Raw genomic sequence first — 19,463 nt, 5'->3', positions numbered from 1 at the left:
CCGCCCCCTACACCTGACCCCCCCCCTCAAATAGCACAGGTGACGGCCACCGCACCTCTACAACAGGTCACCACCCTCCCCGTCGCCCAGACCACCGTTACCAAAGTCCAGTCCCAGATCCAGCTTCCCCCGCAGCTCCTCAGCGTCCCCGGGCTCCAGCAGCAGGTCATCTCCCACATCCAGAGTCAGGTAGTGGCCCAGATTCAGGCTCAAGTCCAGCAGGTCGGGACCACAGCCGGGATGCCCCAGCAGATCAAACTGCAGCTGCCCATTCAGATCCAGCATCAGGGCAGAGGGCAAGACCAAGCACACCAGATCCAGAATCTGGTGACCATCCAGACGGCCAGCGTACAGGAGCAGCTCCAGCGCATCCAGCAGCTCTGCGAACAGCAGCAGCAGCAGAAGAAGAAACAGCAGGAGGCTAAGAGAGAGCAGGCCCAGCAGCACGTCAGCCAGAGTGATCTGATACAGAAACAGGTCAGGACCCAAATATGTGACTCCAGAATGATTTAGTTGTTGAGTTTAAGAAACATGGGATATTATGTAAACCTTAGGTTACTTTCACACAGCAGCAATATACGATTGCCCGTGATCGGAGTGTTAAGAATGGCTGTTCAAAATGATTTTGATCTGAAACTTAAAGGCTTTGCAACCAAATTTTAAGAGTGAGTTCAGCTGATATTTTTTGTTGTCTGTCACTACGGTTAGAGGCATTACTCATTAGATGATTATGCATGTGTGAATGGATACACTGCACTGAGCCGTAGTTAATTGAAACATTTAATTATTAAAATATAAGTCTATGTTAATTTATTAATTAATTATGTTAATTTTATTCCAATGCTTCTTGATTGGAATGAAAGACTTAATTCAAATTCTTTAAAAATGTCTCATGTTTTTATATATATCAAACAACTTTATTGATCCCCAAGGGGCAATTTAGTTTGGGCAATAAAACAAATAACTAATATTAACAACATTAATAATAATAAAAAAAGATAATTCTAATAAAGAGTGAAAAATTTAAGGGGGTCTGAATACTTTCCGTACCCACTGTATATATACACACGTGTGTGTGTGTGTGTGTGTGTATGACAATATAAAATAAATCTAAAAATATGGTACCTAGAAAGAATTAATAATAAAGTACAGTATTTTCAAGAGAATATTTTTTAAATTACAAAATTTTTGTTAAGATTTCATATAATAGATAAATGGATTAATGTTATAATACACTATGGATAAATATGAATAAATACAAATGAAAAAAGATTGTCTATATAAGGATTTTATTGTTACAATTCATCAGTGCACAATATTCTAATAGAAAAAAGTCTTCATTATATTTCATGAAAATGTCGTAACTTTTTTAAATGACTTCTCTGCTAATGAAATGCAGGGGGAAAAAATTAGTTCCTGTGAGTCCTTAAAAAAAATTTATATTCAGTTTGATCAATTTAAGGTCGTAAGTTTTAAATGTAATAAATTGTAACAAGTGGAACAAAAGTCTTTATTATATTAAGAAGTCTTAAATTTGGGGATGGAAAAACAGGAGCTGCAATATGACCTAATGTGATTATTAAACTGCGAAATGTGATGATTTAAAGAAATGTGAGCTTTGCACCTTTCAAACTCTTGAAACACATTATTGTATTGTCAAAATCAAAATTCGATCAACCTTTATTTCTTATGTGTTGATATGTTAGTACATAAACCAATTTAAATACATGTGTGTATTTCATAAAATAAATTTAAGTATTTTAAATCAGTAATTACCCTGTGAAGCAAAGCAGTTAAAGTATCTGAGATACCTAAGGGATTTGAAAGTTCAAGTCCTGCCCTACTTGATTTCCCACTAAATAAATGCATTTACTAGGGAAACGTGACATTACAGTAGTTACGATCCTGACTGATGGTGTTACCTGTTGTTTTGAAACTTTCCATCCATCTGTATGGAGCGTTAACATGTTAAACACTTCTTGTTTTCGCTTAGGTGGCTCAGAAGCAGAATGTGGCCATAGAGCAGTTGAAACAGAAGAAAACCATGACTCCTGCTGAAAGAGAGGAGAACCAGAGGTAAATACTTTATATATGTTGCCGATCTCCCTTTTTCCCACTTTCCAAGTGACTTTCTGTGCTAAAACTTTGATTTTAAATGTCAACTAACATGAAGCATTATTTAGGCTCATTATCTTTGTAACGTGTGCACCACAGATAAACCATAAGCAACTGAAGCCGTATTAATGGAAGTCTCACTTAAGAATAGACTGGCTTTAATCAACCCAATCCATTGTCTTTCGTCTGTCCGGGCAGGATGATTGTCTGTAACCAGGTGATGAAGTTCATCCTGGATAAAATCGATAAGGACGAGAGGCAGGCGGCTAAAAAGAGGAAACGAGAGGAGTCGGTGGAGCAAAAGCGCAGCAAGCAGAACGCCAGCAAGCTGTCAGCTCTGCTCTTCAAACACAAAGAGCAGCTCAAGGCTGATATCCTGAAGAAAAGAGCTCTGCTTGATAAAGAACTACAGCTGCAAGTGCAGGTGAGAGGAACAGGAAGTGCGCAAACTTCATCAAATATATTTGATTTTCACTGATCTGAGATTTTTAATTCAAGGTGTGTATACTACTTTTAAAAAATAGTTTTTTTTTTGTTTTGTTTTTTTACAAAAGAAATTAAGTATTAAATAATATAATTAAATAACGAACTAATTTAATAAATAATAAATGCAGTCGATAATATTAAATGTTTATTGAGCAGGAAATCAGCATATTAGAATGATTTCTGAAGGATCGTGTGACACTGAAGACTGGAGTAATGATGCTGAAAATTCAGCTTTGCATCACAGCAATAAATTATATTTTAAAATATATTCAAATAGAAAAAAGTTATTTTAAATTGAAATAATATTTCAGAATATTACTGTTATTACTGGATTTTTGAACTGCAGCCTTGGTGCGCATAAGAGACTTTCGAGAACATTTTAAAAAAATAATCTTTTGACCTTAAACTTTTGACAGGTAGTGTGTGTTCCCAAACAGTAATTAAGGACTGTTTTTCCTCGTTTATGACAATATTAGCTATGGGAATCTGGCCATAGCGACGAATGCTTTCATTTCTCGCCCACATCTCCGCTTTACTCACACACACACACTATTAACACCACATCAGACTTGCCAAATAGACAGTTGAAGCTACATTGCGTATGTTGAGTCCTTTCATGTGACCTTTCATTGTAGGAGGAGTTGAAGCGCGATCTCATTAAACTGCGGCGGGAGAAGGAGAAAGCTCAGACTGCGGCTGCACAAGCTGCAGCAGCTGCCGCGGCCGCCAGCGCACACGTGCACAGCGGTCTCTCCTCGTACACGGCCACGGTCACGTCCCCCTCCACGCACAAACGCAAGCGGGAAGAGGAGAGAGACGCCTCCAAGTCCAAGCGCAAAAAGATGATCTCCACTACCTCAAAGGACAGCAAGAGGGACATCAAGTTATACTGCATCTGCAAGACGCCCTACGATGAGTCGAAGTATGACAATTTTATTGTCCTGCGATTTTAGGGGGTTGTCAGATGGGTTTTTGTTTCTGTTAGGAATTCTTTTTCTCTTTTGTATGTTTATCATTAATATTATTATTATTATTATTTTTATTTTTTTAAATAACATCATTTTGAATATTTACACCAGAAGCTCAAATTTCTGGCTTGAAAAATATAAACATATAATTAGATTTTAAAAGGAAACAATATACCTATTTGTCAGTTGTGTGTGTGTGTGTGTGTGTTTTGATTTGTTAGATCATTTATTTTATTTATTTATTTATTATATTAATATTAATATTAATCATTTATTTATTTATTTTCTTTAATTACACTATGTAGAGTATTTACACCACAAGTTCAAATTTTGGCATGAAAAATATAAACATACACGAAGATAATATATATATAAGAGAGAGAGATTTAGATTTTTTGACATGAAAAATCTAAACATTCAATAAGATTTTTAATACACCTATTTATCAGGTGTTTTTTAAATTGGTTATTTTATTTTATTTTAATATCCTGAGTGTTTGGGCATTAAAAACTATACACATATGCTAAGATTTTAAAAAAGGAAACAATATTACTATTTTTGCTGAAAACTCAAAATATAATGTAAAACTAATTTGTGCATCCAAACTTTCCGAAAAAAAAGAGTTTGGCATCACAAGACTTGTTTGAACACAGTGGAAAGACTGTTAAAAGTCACTTTAAATTCACCATTTTGGTAAAACAGTACACTTCTGTGTAATTTTTTCTGAACCTCAAACAGTTGAACACTCTAAATAAAAGCATTTGGCTTAATAAATGTAAATGTAAATCATGCTACTGAAGCTGTAAAAATATTAATACGATTTTTCATAAAAGACGTGATGTCTAAGAACATCAGATGAAAGAATCTAATGTTGGTTTGCTGTTGATGCAGGTTCTACATCGGTTGTGACCTCTGCTCTAACTGGTATCATGGAGAGTGTGTGGGCATCACCGAGAAAGAGGCCAAGAAGATGGATGACTACATCTGTTCAGAATGTAAACGAGCTCAGGAGGGAAGCACAGAGGAGCTCTACTGCATCTGCAGAACTCCATACGACGAGTCCCAGTAATCACGCATCTGCAGTCTCATCACATGTATTTCAAAAGCTGCATGTGGAAGCACAGTTTCTGATATGATTGATATGCTTCTTCAGGTTCTACATCGGTTGCGATCGCTGTCAGAACTGGTACCACGGGCGCTGCGTGGGCATCCTACAGAGCGAAGCCACACATATCGACGAGTATGTGTGCCCGCAGTGCCAGTCTACAGAGGATGCCATGACGGTCCTGACGCCACTCACAGACAAAGACTACGAGGGGCTGAAGCGGATCCTGCGCTCCTTACAGGTTCGTATGGCATCTTTTCAAGGCTGTTTGGATTTTTAGAGCTGGTGTTTAGTTTGGAATGGGACACGATGCAAAATTGTTTGACTGGTTGATTTTAACCCTTAATTAGTTTGGTTATAGTCATAACAAAAGCAAGCAATTGTCTGGTTGTAATAAACTTCACCTTTAGCTGCTTTACAGAAAACACTTGTATGGAATTGCACAATATTTAAATCACATTTCCCCCCAAAATGAAAAATCTGTCATCATTTACTCACCCTAACGATGTTCCAAGACTGTATGAGCTTCTTTCTTCTGACAGTATTTTGAAGAATGTGTGTAACGTTCAGTTCCCATTGACTTTCATTGTATGATCAAAAAATATAATGGAAGCCAATAGGAACTGATTCTTTGTGAATCTTACAATCATTTTATATGTATGTTAGTCCCATAAGATGGCGTGGCCATTCCTGGAACCAGTGGATCCAAATGATGCTCCAGATTATTATGGGATCATCAAGGAACCAATGGGTAAGAGTTCTTCTTCTTCTCTTTTGTATGACCAGAATTATTTTGTGACTTGTATAATATTCTCTTTGGTTATATGTACATTTCTGCTTAAGTTTTAAGGTAATTCTTAAACTATTAACATACTATTTTGTATAATTTTTTTTATAAATGATTTAGAAGTAACACTGAAGAATTAGCATTTTGTGTGTTTTAGTAATGATTTTCATTATTTTCTGCTTCCCTTGTTTGTCTGTTATCTGCAGACCTTTCTACAATGGAGGAGAGGATCCAGAAGCGCTTTTACAGCAAACTCACAGAGTTCGTAGCGGACGTGACCAAAATCTTTAAACTCATTAGTCAGCTAGAAAAATTAACTGTAGAGAGGAGCATTTTGCTAAATATGTGCACCAGATAATATATTAATTATAACTTTTACTGTTCTTCAACGAATTGAAGTAGAAATATTATTATGTAATTGTAACTTATTTTATTATAAAAACTTCATTAAGTGTAATTTAAGCAAAAACTCAGTCAGTTTTAACCTTCAATATTATAGTAATGTAGTACCAAGTGACTCATGTATATTTTACAGCATTAGTTAAGAGATTATTTTTCCTTGAGCAAATTTAGTCATGTACTGTACCTGATATATATCCAAAATAATCAATATTGAATCGAATCGAATCGAAAGCTTGTGAATGAGAATCGAATCGAATCGTGAAATTTGTGTCAAAACCCAGCCCTACTGCATTGTACTGTTTAGTTTGCTCTTGTGTTGATTTCACAATTTTCATCAGTCTTTTCCATTGCCTTGGCTTATCCAGTTTTGTTTTGTATCTGCTTGTCTTCATGAACATTGTTTTTCACACTATGAATGTTTCTGCTTTAAATATATTTTTTAATTCAGAGGCAATTTAGTGGTAATCTAACTTTCCACTTCTCTGGCTGGCATTTCATCCTCTTATTCCTGTCCTTATTTCATTGACTGTGTGCTGATAACATAAATGTTTGTGTTTGTGGTTCATGCATGCCATTCATTCAATCCATTATCCTTTCTTGCAGATTATCATAAGTCATAGTGGCTGAAGGGGCGGAGTCATTCTGTATTAGAGAATCATGGAACTTGCTGTTTTATTAACAGTGGAAGCTGATGTACATTTAAGTGAAATGAGTAAAACTGTTTGGAGAACCTGTCAATAAAAGCCAGAACTCCAGTGAAGCCTTTGACAATCGGCAGCCATGTTGAAGCACTATGAACACACAGAAATCAAGGGAAATGCTGATCCCGGTTTTTTTTTTTTTTTACCCATTACGTTTGCTGATCACATGATGTTATTTATGATGTTTACATGGATGCATGATCATATTTATCACATGGATTGGCTGATTAGAGGCATTTTAAGACTTTTCTGTTCAGTTTATTTTTTTGTAATGTGCTTAACGACATGTTTGTTTCAGCTGGTTCGCTGATCTGTCCAAGTGTTCATTGAGAGGACTAATGAATTTGCTGAAAATTTGTGCAACTTTATAACTTGCGCAGAATCTGCGCAGTTTCGGTTGGCTTGAATATGAAGCAAAATAAAGAGTTTTAAATCCTTTTATTGGGATTTCAATGTTGAAATAAAGGACCATGCTTTAAAAAAAGGTTGAAATTGTTTTTTGTTTGTTTTTCATTTCTTCTAAATTTAGGTTGAAACCAGCACCAATTTAAATGACTGAAGGCATTCCCGTTGTATTATGCCAACATGGCTGCCATTCCTTTAACCCCTGAGGCTATTTTTCTCTGTGCTGTAGACTTAATTTTCCACCTTTATTTGTGAATGTTCAATAAAACCATAGGGCTTTTAACCTCATTCTCTCTGTATTCTCTAGGTCTCATAACAACAAACTACAGTCATCAGCCTCATAGAATACAACCACATGCTGTTCTAAATAAACTTTGAACATTTAATTCAAGATGGAACTCTATCCCAGTCAGCCAGCACCGCACATAGCCACAGCGTTTGGTGGAATATCGGACATAAAAGCTGTGGGTTTGGATCAAGAATGGACGGTTTACATTTTTGGTTGTTAAAGCAGTGAGTTTAGACTGGGATGCTCTCCTATTTGGATTTCTTTGAGGATTAAATGCCTACAAAAATGTATTTGTGAGTTTTTAAAACCCTCCGTAATCATGTTCGCATTTTCCAGGACAGCAGGAGTCTATCATGTTGCACCAGTTGTTCCCCCCCCCCCCTTTATATGATTCAGCATACTACTTCAGAAGTGGAATGTGGACGCAATCTGCTAATTGGTTTTTAAGCAATGGGGTTGATCAAGTTACTTAAACTAAGAAAGTGTTGCTCTAAAAATGCATTGAGGACTGATGAAAGTACTAGTCAAGAAGGTATCCTGTTTGTATAACTTGTCCTTTTTTTTTTTTTTTTGTATTCCAACTGAAGAAATATTGATGTATATGAAACAAATAAATGGAGGGGACAGGATTCTCTCTTCTACATTGATTAAGATGTCTCTATATTCTCTTCATTTGAAAATTATTAGACCCCTAAACAATCTGGCAGTTCAGATAAAAAGATCTTTTTAAGATGGTGTACTTGTAGATACATAAATGATCTAACACAATTCTTAATGTTTTGTCTAGAGGCACAAAATAAACCACATATTTTCCTCATGTTCATAGTTAAGGATATACTTATTACAGTACATTTTTTGTGTTATATTTTGAAGTGCACTTTTCCCATCTTACAGAATTTGTATGGCAATAACCATGTTTTGTTCCTATCTCTGATCTTAATAGAATTACCATACTTCTATAAAGACTGATTTCTCTTATTTGTTTATACACGTGTGATCTTCAAATCGTAGTCTAATGAATTGCTTTAATGAATGAATTAAAAGTTTCATTAACAACTGGCAAGTTGTGTGTTACCATTAACCGGTTTCTGAGTTGCTTTCGCTATCAAACAAATAATTGCCTATTAGAAATATGATTATTACGCCAAAGAAGGATTATTTAATTTACAGAAACACTAAATCCTTTTTTTTTTCAGCACACAATGGATATATGCGTTCTGTATACTGTAACACGTGGTGTCAAAGGCTCTCTCTATCTCTTCCATCATGGATTTTAAAATCTGAGAAAGCCAAGCATGGTCGTCGCTGACCAATCAGAATTAAACTTAGAGCTGCTTCGCCCCGCCCCCTTGTCACACATACATTCCTTGTAACCAAAGTGCTTTCTATAGATTTATTTACGATTAAATTGATTTAAACAGAAACAGTATATTTAATAACCATAACAGCACAGCACATTCTTTAATAGCCTTTATATTTATACAAACTGCAGTATTGTTTAATGTCATGATTGTGGGTAAAAAAAAACTCCAGTCAACTGAAAATTTTTTAAATAATCAGGTTTTTGTAAACAACCGCCATAAATATTTATAGAGATCATTAATTCAGATGGTCACATTAATAAAACGATCAGATCTCAATAATAAAAATGTCAAATATGAATATGTATTTAATTATATACTAAATATACAAATTTTGATATAATTTAGTGTTTACACAATAACATGTTCATTTGAAGCTCATTTCTTTTTAAAGGATAAAATATTGAAATTAATTCCCAGAAATCTTGTTTGGCATTCTCGCCAAATCTCGCGTTAATACGTAAGCTTCGTCCCCAGCAGTGTGATTTTTCAAAACGGTCCAATAGGAAAATGCTTTTGCTCGAACGGACCAATGAGATTCTTCATAGCGCGAATTTAAAGGTCTGTTTCATACTTCCACCGCCACAGTCCTTTGGTTGGAAAGAAAGGTAAGTTCCTCTTTAGTAGATTTATAATATAGTTTTATTATAGTTTATTCTTAAGTATGCTTTTCTAATTTCAGAACTGAGTGATACAACAAGGTTGATATTTTGACGAACGTGTTTCTCTGTTTCAGGTTGCGATATACTGTGATTAATCAAACCTCATTAAAATGTCTGCTGCTAATGAGAACAGTCCACGACTCACTCAGTTCAAAAACAAAGGAAAAGATGCAACTGTAAGCAGTTTTGTAAAACGATACAACAAAAAGTGCTGATATCGATTGTTTTCTTTCAAATGTGCCGCAGTTCCGTTCGTAAAAGATGTCACATGCTTTAATAATGTAGGAGCTGAGACGTCGAAGGGTCGAAGTCAATGTTGAACTTCGCAAAGCAAAGAAAGACGAGCAGATTTTGAAAAGGAGGAACGTGAGCAGTCTACCGGACGAGGCCACCTCTCCTCTTCAAGAGAAAAGCCAGAACGGTCAGGTATGTATGATCCATATTAATGCACGATTCAGCACGTAATCATTCGTTATTGATGAATGTGTACATGCTATTGAGATATTACACGTCATAAGATATGATTGTGTTTTATCAGGCTCCGCACTGGACGGTGGAGGAGATCGTAAATGGTGTGAAAGAGCTTGTAATACTCCAAAGAGAAAGGAAAAAATGAAATCGCATCATATGACCCCTTTAAAAGATAGCATTTGCATGCAAAGAAATATGCATTCATTTCAACTGTTTTACATATTGTGATTTGTCCAATTGAAATACAGGAAGTTGCTGTCAAGAGAGAGGCATCCACCTATTGACCGTATCATCAGCACTGGTCTGATTCCCAAGTTCGTGAGCTTCCTGAGCTTGACCGAATGTCCTCCCATACAGTTTGAGGCAGCCTGGGCTCTGACTAACATTGCATCTGGAACATCTGACCAGACCAGTGCTGTGGTTCAGGGAGGGGCTGTTCCAGCATTCATCAGCCTCATCTCTTCACCGCACGTTCATATTAGCGAGCAGGCTGTCTGGGCCCTTGGAAACATTGCTGGTGGGTGGCCAGTAGCATTTCTGCTCAATGAGATGTAGTGATTTTTGTTAACTTGGTTGTATGAATTTATTTTTGCTCTTTCGTCTTTGTAGGCGATGGCTCTGCATACAGAGATAAAGTCATTAAGCATGGTGCGGTTGCCCCCCTCTTAGCTCTGCTGGCTGTTCCTGATTTCTCTGTATTTCCTGTAAGTTTATTATTATTGTTTTAATAATAGATATTTATTTTTACATTATTTCAAATATTATATTTTTATTAAAGCGTTTATTAATATTAAATATTGAATGATTAAATATTAGGTTTATTTTTATTAAATTACATTTGTTAAAATATTATACATTTTAGATGTTTATTTTAAAAATAGATATTTTAATGTTGTTAAAATATTAATATTAATAATCTTTTTCAAAAGTAAAAATATAATATTTAATTAAATTTATTCATATGAGATTAAAAAAATAGATCATTAAAATATTTAATTTGTTTTTATTCGATAATAAATCTATTCAAATATAAGATTTAAATTATTAAAGTTTTGATTAATTATATTTTTTATTAAATTTGATAAAATAAATCCGTTTACTTTTAAATAAACACTTTTTAATTGATTCTTAACTGGATGGTTTTATTGATTCTTAATTTTATATATATGTGTGTGTACAAAAAATCGAGAACACTGCTTTTACAGATTGTATGTCATGGCTTGACTTGACTGTCTCATGACAATTTGACAATTTTAATATTTAGTAAATGTTTCAAATCTGTTTTTTTTTTTTTTCTCCCCTTCTTCTTCTTCTTCCCATAGACCCCTTCACTGCGTTCCATTGGTAACATCGTCACTGGTACCGATGAACAGACCCAGGTGGTGCTCAACTTTTTTTTTTTTTCTCCCATTATATTTTGGGGTTCGGCACTATTGGTTTTAAACCACTATTTAAATTGTAGTGGGCATACTTTACCAGTAGGTGGCCTCAAAGCTTCAGTAATTTCTCCTGACTAGTCTTTCTTCTTCTGCAGTCTGGTTACCTGAGGAACGTCACCTGGACCCTGTCAAACCTGTGCCGCAATAAGAACCCTGCACCTCCTCTGGATGCCGTGAAACAGATGCTGCCAACACTTATCCGCCTTCTGCATCATGAAGATAAGGAGGTGCTAGCGGACACCTGCTGGGCAATCTCATACCTGACCGATGGGCCCAATGAAAGGATCGAGGTTGTGGTGGAAATTGGTGTGGTTCCTCGACTGGTGCAGCTGCTGGGATCAGGGGAGCTCTCCATTGTGGTATGTTAGTTTAAAGTAGTGATATGCTCATTATTTATTAAATTATATATTTTTTTAAATATATATATAACCTTGTTCAGGCCAACGTACTAGAACCCTTGTTGAACCTGCTCTCCACTAAGGACAGCAAAACTATTCTTGTCATCTTGGATGCAATCACCAATATCTTTTTGGTATGATTTCTGTTGACATGAAATAAGAAGTCACACAATCTATTTTCTGAATGCATGTTATATATCTTGAGACATGCACAGATGAATTGTTGACCCAAGTCTCAACAACCAATGCATAGAACCTACTTTTTTTTTTTTTTCCCCCCCGATAATGTTTCACTTGGATGTACATGACAGTAGATCCATAACTTTAAATATGGGATTTTATTTTTCATTTTAGGCTGGTGAAAAGATTGGTGAGGTCGAAAAGCTGGCCCTGATGATTGAGGAATGTGGCGGCCTGGACAAAATAGAAGCTTTGCAGTCCCACGAAAATGAAATGGTCTACAAGGCCTCCCTCAACCTCATTGAAAAGTACTTCTCTGGAGAGGTCGGTTGAACGTTAAATGTATAGTCATGCATTATCAGAATCTCTTCATTAGCCAAGTGCAAAGAATGACAAACACAAATCTCTCAAACACATCTGTGGACAATATACTATGCATTGTTCAGTCGCCTGTAGCGATACTCTGATCATCATGGCCTTCTAACAATCCCCATATCTACTGATTGGCTTCATCACTCTGTCTCCTTTCCACCAATAAGCTGGTGTGTGGTGGGCGTTCTGGCGCACTATGGCTGCCGTCGCATCATCCAGGTGGATGCTGCACACTGGTGGTGGATGAGGAGATACCCCTGACAATGTAAAGTGCTTTGAGTGCCTAGAAAAGCGCTATATAAATGTAATGAATTTATTATTATTATTCATTGTGTAGTTTTTAGCAATTTGCATGTTAATTGACTCCGTTATATTTGTCAAAACAAGTCTCTCAGCTTCTCGAAAGTGGTTTGACTAGCCGTCCTTGTGCATTCTTTGTTTCTTATACTTCTTAGAAAGCCCGCTTTTCCTAAATTGCTGCTTTTATTTCCGTTTTTCAGGAGGAAGAGGACGAATGCGTGGCCCCCGAAGCGACAACCGATGGCTATGCGTTCCAAATCAATGAAAACCCAAGCACTTTCAACTTCTAAATATCTAAACTGTGGTATTTTTGTATGATTGTTCTGAACATTTCTGCCAACCGCTTGTCTTGTTCATGTTTGTCTTTGTGAGGACCTCATGTTCTGACTTGTACATACAAATCTGTTTCAATTTTATTTGTTGTAAATAAAAATAAAAAAGAACAAGTGGTTTTTCATTCGTGTGTATCTTCGTTATCCAAGACTTACTTTAAGTCTAAATAAATAAAGTGGGAAAAATTAGTAGCCATATAGATGGATAAAGTGAGGATCACAGTGCTACGAATAAGAAGTGGGTGTGAAGTCACTGTTTGGGCGGTTTTAGTGGTTCCGCAGATGCCAGACACCTTTCAAACCACATTTCCTCAATTCAGTCGCATTTTCCCTCGAGGTCTCCTTGCAATGGCAGCAGAACCCGAGCGCGGCTCGTTCGTGGAAAATGCGAAGAGCTTCAGGAGGTCTTTGTAAGCGGATCTTTTGAGGGCACGTCGTGGATTTGGTAGAAATACGAGGAGCGCGTTAAAAGCCGCGGCGCGGGTGTATGTATGTATGTAGACATGGCAGGGCTGTGCACATCCGGGCCACAGGACCGTGACTCCATTATTTTCTGTTCACTGTGAAACTCGCGCTGAGGGCAACCAGAGAGCAACTCTACAGCACGTTCAACTCGTTTTCTGTTATAATCAGCCGGGATAAGGGTCAAGGACATGTCTAATCAAGGAGTTAGAAGAAATGGACCCGTGAAGTTGCGTTTAACAGGTGAGGAATTTGCGACATCTTAAGAGTTTCATCTGAAGCTGGCTAGCAGCTATTGCTGTAAGTCATCGTGGTTTTCAATCTTTACATGTGGGCTTCTGTTTAGTAGGACTCTAATGGGTTTAATATTCAGATAATACATGTATGTTTTTGTTTTTTGCTTTATGGCGTATGTACGACCGAGCTGCAGCGTTGCGTTCTTTAGCAGACTGGCCAACGTCAAAATGGAGCGCGAACGCAACAATTTCATTTCTTTTGCGTTCATTGTTTAAATTGGTTGCCAGTTTTGTTAACGTGCTTATTAAAGCGAATACACTCAGCTACAGACTCGCTGAACTAGGGGTTTTTAAGATTAGCCATTGGCGCTGCGAACAATATGGCTTATTGACATAAATTCGGTGTAACGTTAGTAATTTACCAAACGCGCAACGTTACTTTTTATGCAGTCATTTGCGCCAAAATGCAAAATGTGGGTTTAATGTGGGTGTTGTGTTAATCACATTAATGCTAGACTGCAAGTGTTTAATCTCATCATTGTATTTGAAATGTTTGTACCATGTGGCTCTGTAAACTATTACACTAATTAGCCTACTAGTTAGTGGGGATTAACCAAATATAGTCGCGTTTTTGAAGATGAAGAGTGCGATAGAACTCGTTATAGATTTACTAGCACAAAAAATGCCAATGGACTGCACTGTTTAAAAATAACTTGGTGTTAGTATATTGACCAACATTTGGTTTGACCGATATTTTGTTTGAGTATCGATACTCTCTTTATCGGTTTCTTAATCTAGCTCTACTGATAAATGTTTATTTTTTTCTGCACCTTTGTCCGAGTTATTGTTGGCATTTGTTTACAAATTGCAGTTGTTTACAATTTTTTATTGATTAAAATATCCATACTGTATATGCTTTTGTTATTGCTTAGTTATTGTTGTCAAAGTAGTAAAAAAAAAAAAAAATGGTTCTACATGTGTATTACCCAAAGTAGTAAAAAAAAAAAAAAAAATGGTTCTACATGTGTATTACTTTGAACTTAAATCTTTGAATTTGGTATTGTCTGTCTTACAAAAAAACAATGTCACACTGTAATTTGTGAGTACTATGAATCTTCACAATGTTAGCATCTGTACCCGTGAAGTACAGGTGTCACTTTAGAAAATTTAATTATTAAAGATGTTTAAATGTTTTAACAACCGATATACAAATGTTTTTATGATTAAATGTACAATAATTTCATTTTAATTATTATTTCATTGCTATTTTGTTAAACTAATAAATAGAATAATCATTTGAGTGCAAAAATAAAGGCATAGCAGGGCTCGCTATGCCCGATGGCCCCGGGGCCAGTGTAAAAGACGCTCGGGACAGTAGATGGATTTGTCACTGGCCTGATTGAGCACTGCTGTGTCCTCACAAAAGTTGATCATTTGCACGTGTTTTTAAAGCTTTGCCAATTTAAACATTCAGTCGATTTAAAAGCATTAGAAGACAGGAAAAGCACACAAACCGCAAGGCATTATACACCTATAGAATAAAAAAAGATTAATCCTTATATTTATACAGTGAAGAATATGCAATGTTATTTTACGTTTAAGTGTTTAATTTCTGTACTTGAACACCTACAAATCAAAAAATCTAAAGCAGTTGTTCTGTTTATTTATTTGTGCTTTTACTTGTAATTTGTTCATTTGTTCTTATTTACCGACTGTTCACTTGTCTTTAATAATGTTTGAACTTTATATGTGTTAGGCTAGTTTTTGTTGTGGTATTGAAATTGGAATAGAGAATTGTAAAATTTAACTGGTATCTAAAATTTTGGTGTCATATAAGCTTATTTATTAGAGTACAAGGAAACTTAGGTTAAAAACAATGATAACAACAACTATTAATGTATTTGTGTGTGTGTGTGTGTGTGTGTGTGTGTGTGGCAGGGCCAGTAAAAAAATTGAACCACTGGCCCAACCGGGACAGTAGAAAAAATCCTTAGCCTTGAGCCCTGCGTAGTATGCATTATGGATATTATACTAATAATCACCCATATTTTTTCAAGTTTATTTGGCCTGTGAGTATTAAATGCTACTCATTTCTTACTTCAGAATGAATGGCTGTTGCATAAAAGATTAGTAATTTATGCAAACAATAAGTAAGTTGCGTTTCCTATGAGCACTGCTGTTTCCTGTTGAACTCTTAGTTGTGTTGTTGGGTGATGTTCTTTAAAGACCCACCAAATGGTGCTGAGACCCGATGTTGAAGAACCAAAGATGTGAATATCGATGAAAATTATTGGTCAACCCAATGATCAGTATGGCTCTATGAAAGTTTCTGTTGGTGACCTCAGGGAATGCTTTCCACAATGAAGCATACCGTGCAGTGAAATCAACCTCCAAGTATGCAGCAGGATGTTGTAGTATTCATCATGACCCAGCAGTGCGGTTGTGGGAGGAAGCAGCAGTCTGTGAGACGGGGAGATTCGTCTGTGGGGCTCTGGAGATGTCTGGCTCTCGCATGTAGAAAGAGCTCATTTTCCTCCCTGGTTGCTGTTGCACCCTCAAATGAGCTATTTTCACTGCGCCGTGGGTTGGAATGAGGATAAAACTTTTACAATGACTGACCTGCTGTCATCTCACAGCTTCCCACCGGCTCCCAGTGCTGCAATATATAAGAGATTAACCTAGTTGCACCACAGTGGAACTCATTTTTCTGGAATCAAGACGTCCTGATTGGTTGAAAGCATTTTAATGTCTCTCTGATGGTTTTTAGTATTAAAACATTTTCACAATGGCTGTTGTACATGTACACTGAAAGTTGGTGTAGAAACCGTTTTCACTTGGAAATTGCTATTACGTTTCACAAGCAGTTACAATGACACTGCAAGTAACACACTGAATAAAACGTGATTTTGAAGTAGAAAAACTGAACATTTATTTTTTTGTAAAACGTACTCCAATAACAACTTCAGATAACCATAACCAGATAACTGATGAAAAAATCAGTGTAATGTACAGCTTCTCTATGCTAATTGATTCCTGAGTCCACTTTTAAGTATGTCCACTTCCTAGTGATCTTACACCCTTTATTTACTTTGTACAATTTTGTCATTATGCTTTATTAAAAGGATTGTTGACCCAGAAATCAAACTTCATTTATTCACCCTCACGTCTTTCCAAACCTGTATGACTTTTTTTTTCTTCTGCGGAGCACAAAACGAGAACGTCAAGCTCCAAAAACACACAAAAAATCCCCATAATGCACCATAAAAGTAACTTGTGTGTTGTATTTCAAGTCTTCTGAAGCTATACAATGGCCATTCATTCCGTTTGAATGGAAAAGAGCAGATTGCTATAAATATGTCCTTTTTTTGTTCCACAAAAGAAAGTCGTACAGGTTTCGAAAGACACAAAGGGTGAGTAAATGATGACAGAATTTTAATTGTTGGGGTGAAGTAAATCTTTAAACAAATGCTTTGTTTAAAGGGGTCCTATTATGCTTTTTCACTTTTTAAATTTTAGTCAGTGTGTAGTGTGTATGTTTGGGCATAAAAAAGATCTAGAAAGTTACAAATCTCAAAGTCCACTCCAAAGGGAGATATTTCGTTTTTTTTAAATCCCTTTTCAAGAACTACAACGAACGGCTCGTTTGGACTACAGCGTTTGTTTTCCGGGGCTTTGTGATATCACAAAGCGGCTCATTGGAATATCATTACAAATAATTCCCGCCTACAGAAATTCGAATGGTTGGGGGGTGGGGAGGGGCGAGGTTGTGGTTAGAGCGCTTGGTTGAGTGAGTGCATCAGACGAGACGATGAAGAAGAAGTGCTGCTGCAGAGTTAGTGCATCAGAGAAAACGAAGAAGAAGAGCTGCTGTGCTGTAGCGTCAAATTTTCGGCATGTCTAGAACAATTCTTACAAGTACAACACGACGTAGCTGGGCGCCGCGGACAGACGCCGAACGGCGCCGCCGGTGTGCCTACACTCATAGAAAATAATGTATTTGAATTTTAAAGATGTGGCGCGACGCGACGCTGCGCTTCTCGTCTGGTGCGCGACCGCCTGAAACGCTGTTTTTTTCACCTCCATGCCCAAACGTCTTTGTTTGGGCTTCCGAAAGCGGATGATGTCAGGAAACAGTGGTTGCAATTTATTTTTTAACTCTGTTCCTGAGCATTATAACCCCAATTTGCTATTGTGGGCTGCACATTTTACTGAGGACAGTAAAATGAGGAGTACAGTGCCTGCCGGATTCGCCCAAAAAGCTTTTGTTGAAAGACGGAGCAAGGGGCGGGGCAGTACTGAAACACCGTCTAAGCTGTTCGCCAATCACAACGCACTGGGACAGCTAACCAATCACAACACATTTTGTTTTTCGGAAGGTGGACCTTCATCAAAGCCGGAACTAATCGAGCCGTTTGTGCCAGGCTGGGGAGAAAGGTATTTTAATAATGTAAATTATGTGAAAAATAATGCATTTGTCGAACCACCAAGCATGAGAGCATGTTCTAGTACACCCCCAAAACATAATCAATACTTTGTAAAAGAGCATAATAGGACCCCTTTAAACACTCAAGTACAGCTAAGCTAATTCTTTCTTGCTTACTGAATCGTGTTGGAAGGTGAAGAGGATCTCATGCTTTCTGAACCCGATGACAAAATTTCTGCTGTAATCCTCTAGGTCACTTTTATTTAGTTTGATGCAAACAGCTAAACAAACACGAGTGGACGTCGAGACAGAGGACAGTGGCCATGTTTGATGTGCCTCCAGGATCAGCTCTCCGGCAAATTCCAAGTCTTTCCACTCGTCGCAAGCAGCCAAATGAAATATTTAAACTTGCGCTGTATCTGATGGAATGAGGTAGAGAGGAGAGGACAATTAGAGCTGTAGTCTTATGTTTACTGCAGCAGACTACTGTTCAGCATCTGTTTCTGATGGTTATAAGCTGATATCATGACTCGGGCATTTTGTGGTGGCGAGTGGCATCTGTGGAATGCAAATTCACTGAGGAAATCAAAAAGGCTCCCCTTACCCTTAAAAAAAGATTTCTTGTGTGGATTGATACAGATTCATCATTGGTTTGATCTATAGGTTTTATTTTAGGTCTAGACCGCTTTTACTGCCACGTCCCTTTGGAGTAGCCTTGGGTTAAGTGTCTTGCTCCACGGTGGTAGACGGGATTGTAATCTCGGGATCTCTGCTTTAGTTCTTCAGTTGCATGTACTTGCTATTGCAACATTTGGATTTGCATAGCTAGTTACTTGACATTTAGCTACTGACAATATGGGTGAATTTCACAAAGCCTGTTTGGATTAAGTCTAGGCTATATCAAATGAAAAAGGAATTTTCTTGTGCTTCAAGGAAACAAACCTTGTTTTAGACAAATTTTAGCTATTGCTTTATCATTGCTATAATGTAAAATAAATAGAGGGATGGATTGATCCTGAAATATTAGTAATTTTGATGTTTTTGGGTTATTAAATGTGGCAGTAGTGGTATTGATATCTGTGGTTTGTGCTTAATGGTACTTGGTATCAGGTCAAAAGCAAAGTAAATAGCATCACCCATCTCTAAAAAATATATATTTTCATTACTGCAGTACTTAAAGTTATTATTAAAATATATTATTGAAATTATCATACATCCTTAAGCAGTTTGTTTCGCTATTAATTTATTGTGATTTAAAAAATACAGTGTAATAGTTAGGATTTAATTAGAATCACCATTGACAATAATGGGCATTACACAAAAATTCTGCATGGGCTGCATTACAGTAACAAGATTTTTTGGGGAACATGTTTAATTGTCATGAAAATAATTTTAAAATGTAAAAATCACAAAGGTCTAATGAATGAAAAATAACCATATTTAAAATGTAATAATCAATTTAATCTAGCTTGTGCTCACTGTTGTAAACGGAAACAGTTCTGGGCGGATGACGTATGAGGTCGGAATGCGCTCAAAAGTGACGAACGTGGAAGCGCAGGGGAGAGATCT

At 36.7% G+C, this 19,463-nt stretch overlaps 3 protein-coding genes across 5 annotated transcripts in view; all 3 read left to right on the top strand.

Annotated features, from left to right (window-relative positions):
* LOC107723593 (nucleosome-remodeling factor subunit BPTF-like) overlaps window positions 1–9,372 on the top strand; it is a 38,826-nt gene extending 29,454 nt beyond the window's left edge. Inside the window, 9 exon segments of the mRNA XM_016532295.1 lie at window positions 1–477; window positions 1,994–2,076; window positions 2,314–2,539; window positions 3,237–3,523; window positions 4,461–4,634; window positions 4,723–4,915; window positions 5,341–5,425; window positions 5,668–5,760; window positions 9,356–9,372. The exon segment at window positions 1–477 is cut by the window's left edge and continues 31 nt beyond it. Of these exon segments, the coding sequence (XP_016387781.1) occupies window positions 1–477; window positions 1,994–2,076; window positions 2,314–2,539; window positions 3,237–3,523; window positions 4,461–4,634; window positions 4,723–4,915; window positions 5,341–5,425; window positions 5,668–5,760; window positions 9,356–9,372 (1,635 nt within the window).
* Window positions 9,130–12,884, top strand: LOC107723592 (importin subunit alpha-1-like). The gene is made up of 10 exons (XM_016532294.1): window positions 9,130–9,227; window positions 9,356–9,457; window positions 9,567–9,707; window positions 9,820–9,867; window positions 10,005–10,269; window positions 10,362–10,456; window positions 11,287–11,550; window positions 11,616–11,723; window positions 11,944–12,093; window positions 12,642–12,884. The coding sequence occupies exons 2-10, from the start codon at window positions 9,392–9,394 to the stop codon at window positions 12,729–12,731; spliced, it is 1,227 nt and encodes a 408-aa protein (XP_016387780.1). The 5' UTR covers window positions 9,130–9,227; window positions 9,356–9,391; the 3' UTR covers window positions 12,732–12,884.
* Window positions 12,885–13,088: 204 nt separating this feature from the next.
* The window catches only part of LOC107723598 (E3 ubiquitin-protein ligase SMURF2-like), a 65,859-nt gene continuing 59,484 nt past the window's right edge, over window positions 13,089–19,463 (top strand). For all 3 annotated transcript variants that reach the window (XM_016532299.1, XM_016532298.1, XM_016532297.1), the window contains exon 1: window positions 13,089–13,478. In XM_016532299.1, the coding sequence (XP_016387785.1) occupies window positions 13,427–13,478 (52 nt within the window). In that variant the 5' untranslated portion in view covers window positions 13,089–13,426. The remainder of the gene's footprint in view (window positions 13,479–19,463) is intronic.

The sequence above is a fragment of the Sinocyclocheilus rhinocerous genome, unplaced genomic scaffold (assembly GCF_001515625.1).
Source record: "Sinocyclocheilus rhinocerous isolate Xijiao unplaced genomic scaffold, SAMN03320098_v1.1 scaffold154, whole genome shotgun sequence".
In the NCBI taxonomy this organism is placed as follows: Eukaryota; Metazoa; Chordata; class Actinopteri; order Cypriniformes; family Cyprinidae; genus Sinocyclocheilus; species Sinocyclocheilus rhinocerous.
Note: the sequence above shows the minus strand (reverse complement) of the source record. Positions and strands in the feature narration are given on the sequence as shown.

Excerpts from the sequence above, each read along its gene's own strand:
- LOC107723592 (XM_016532294.1), top strand. The coding sequence starts at position 9,392 with ATGTCTGCTGCTAATGAGAACAGTCCACGACTCACTCAGTTCAAAAAC. Across the intron at positions 10,270-10,361 it reads GGCCCTTGGAAACATTGCTG|GCGATGGCTCTGCATACAGA; the intron begins GTGGGTGGCCAG and ends TCGTCTTTGTAG. Across the intron at positions 11,551-11,615 it reads CAGGGGAGCTCTCCATTGTG|TATAACCTTGTTCAGGCCAA; the intron begins GTATGTTAGTTT and ends TTTAAATATATA.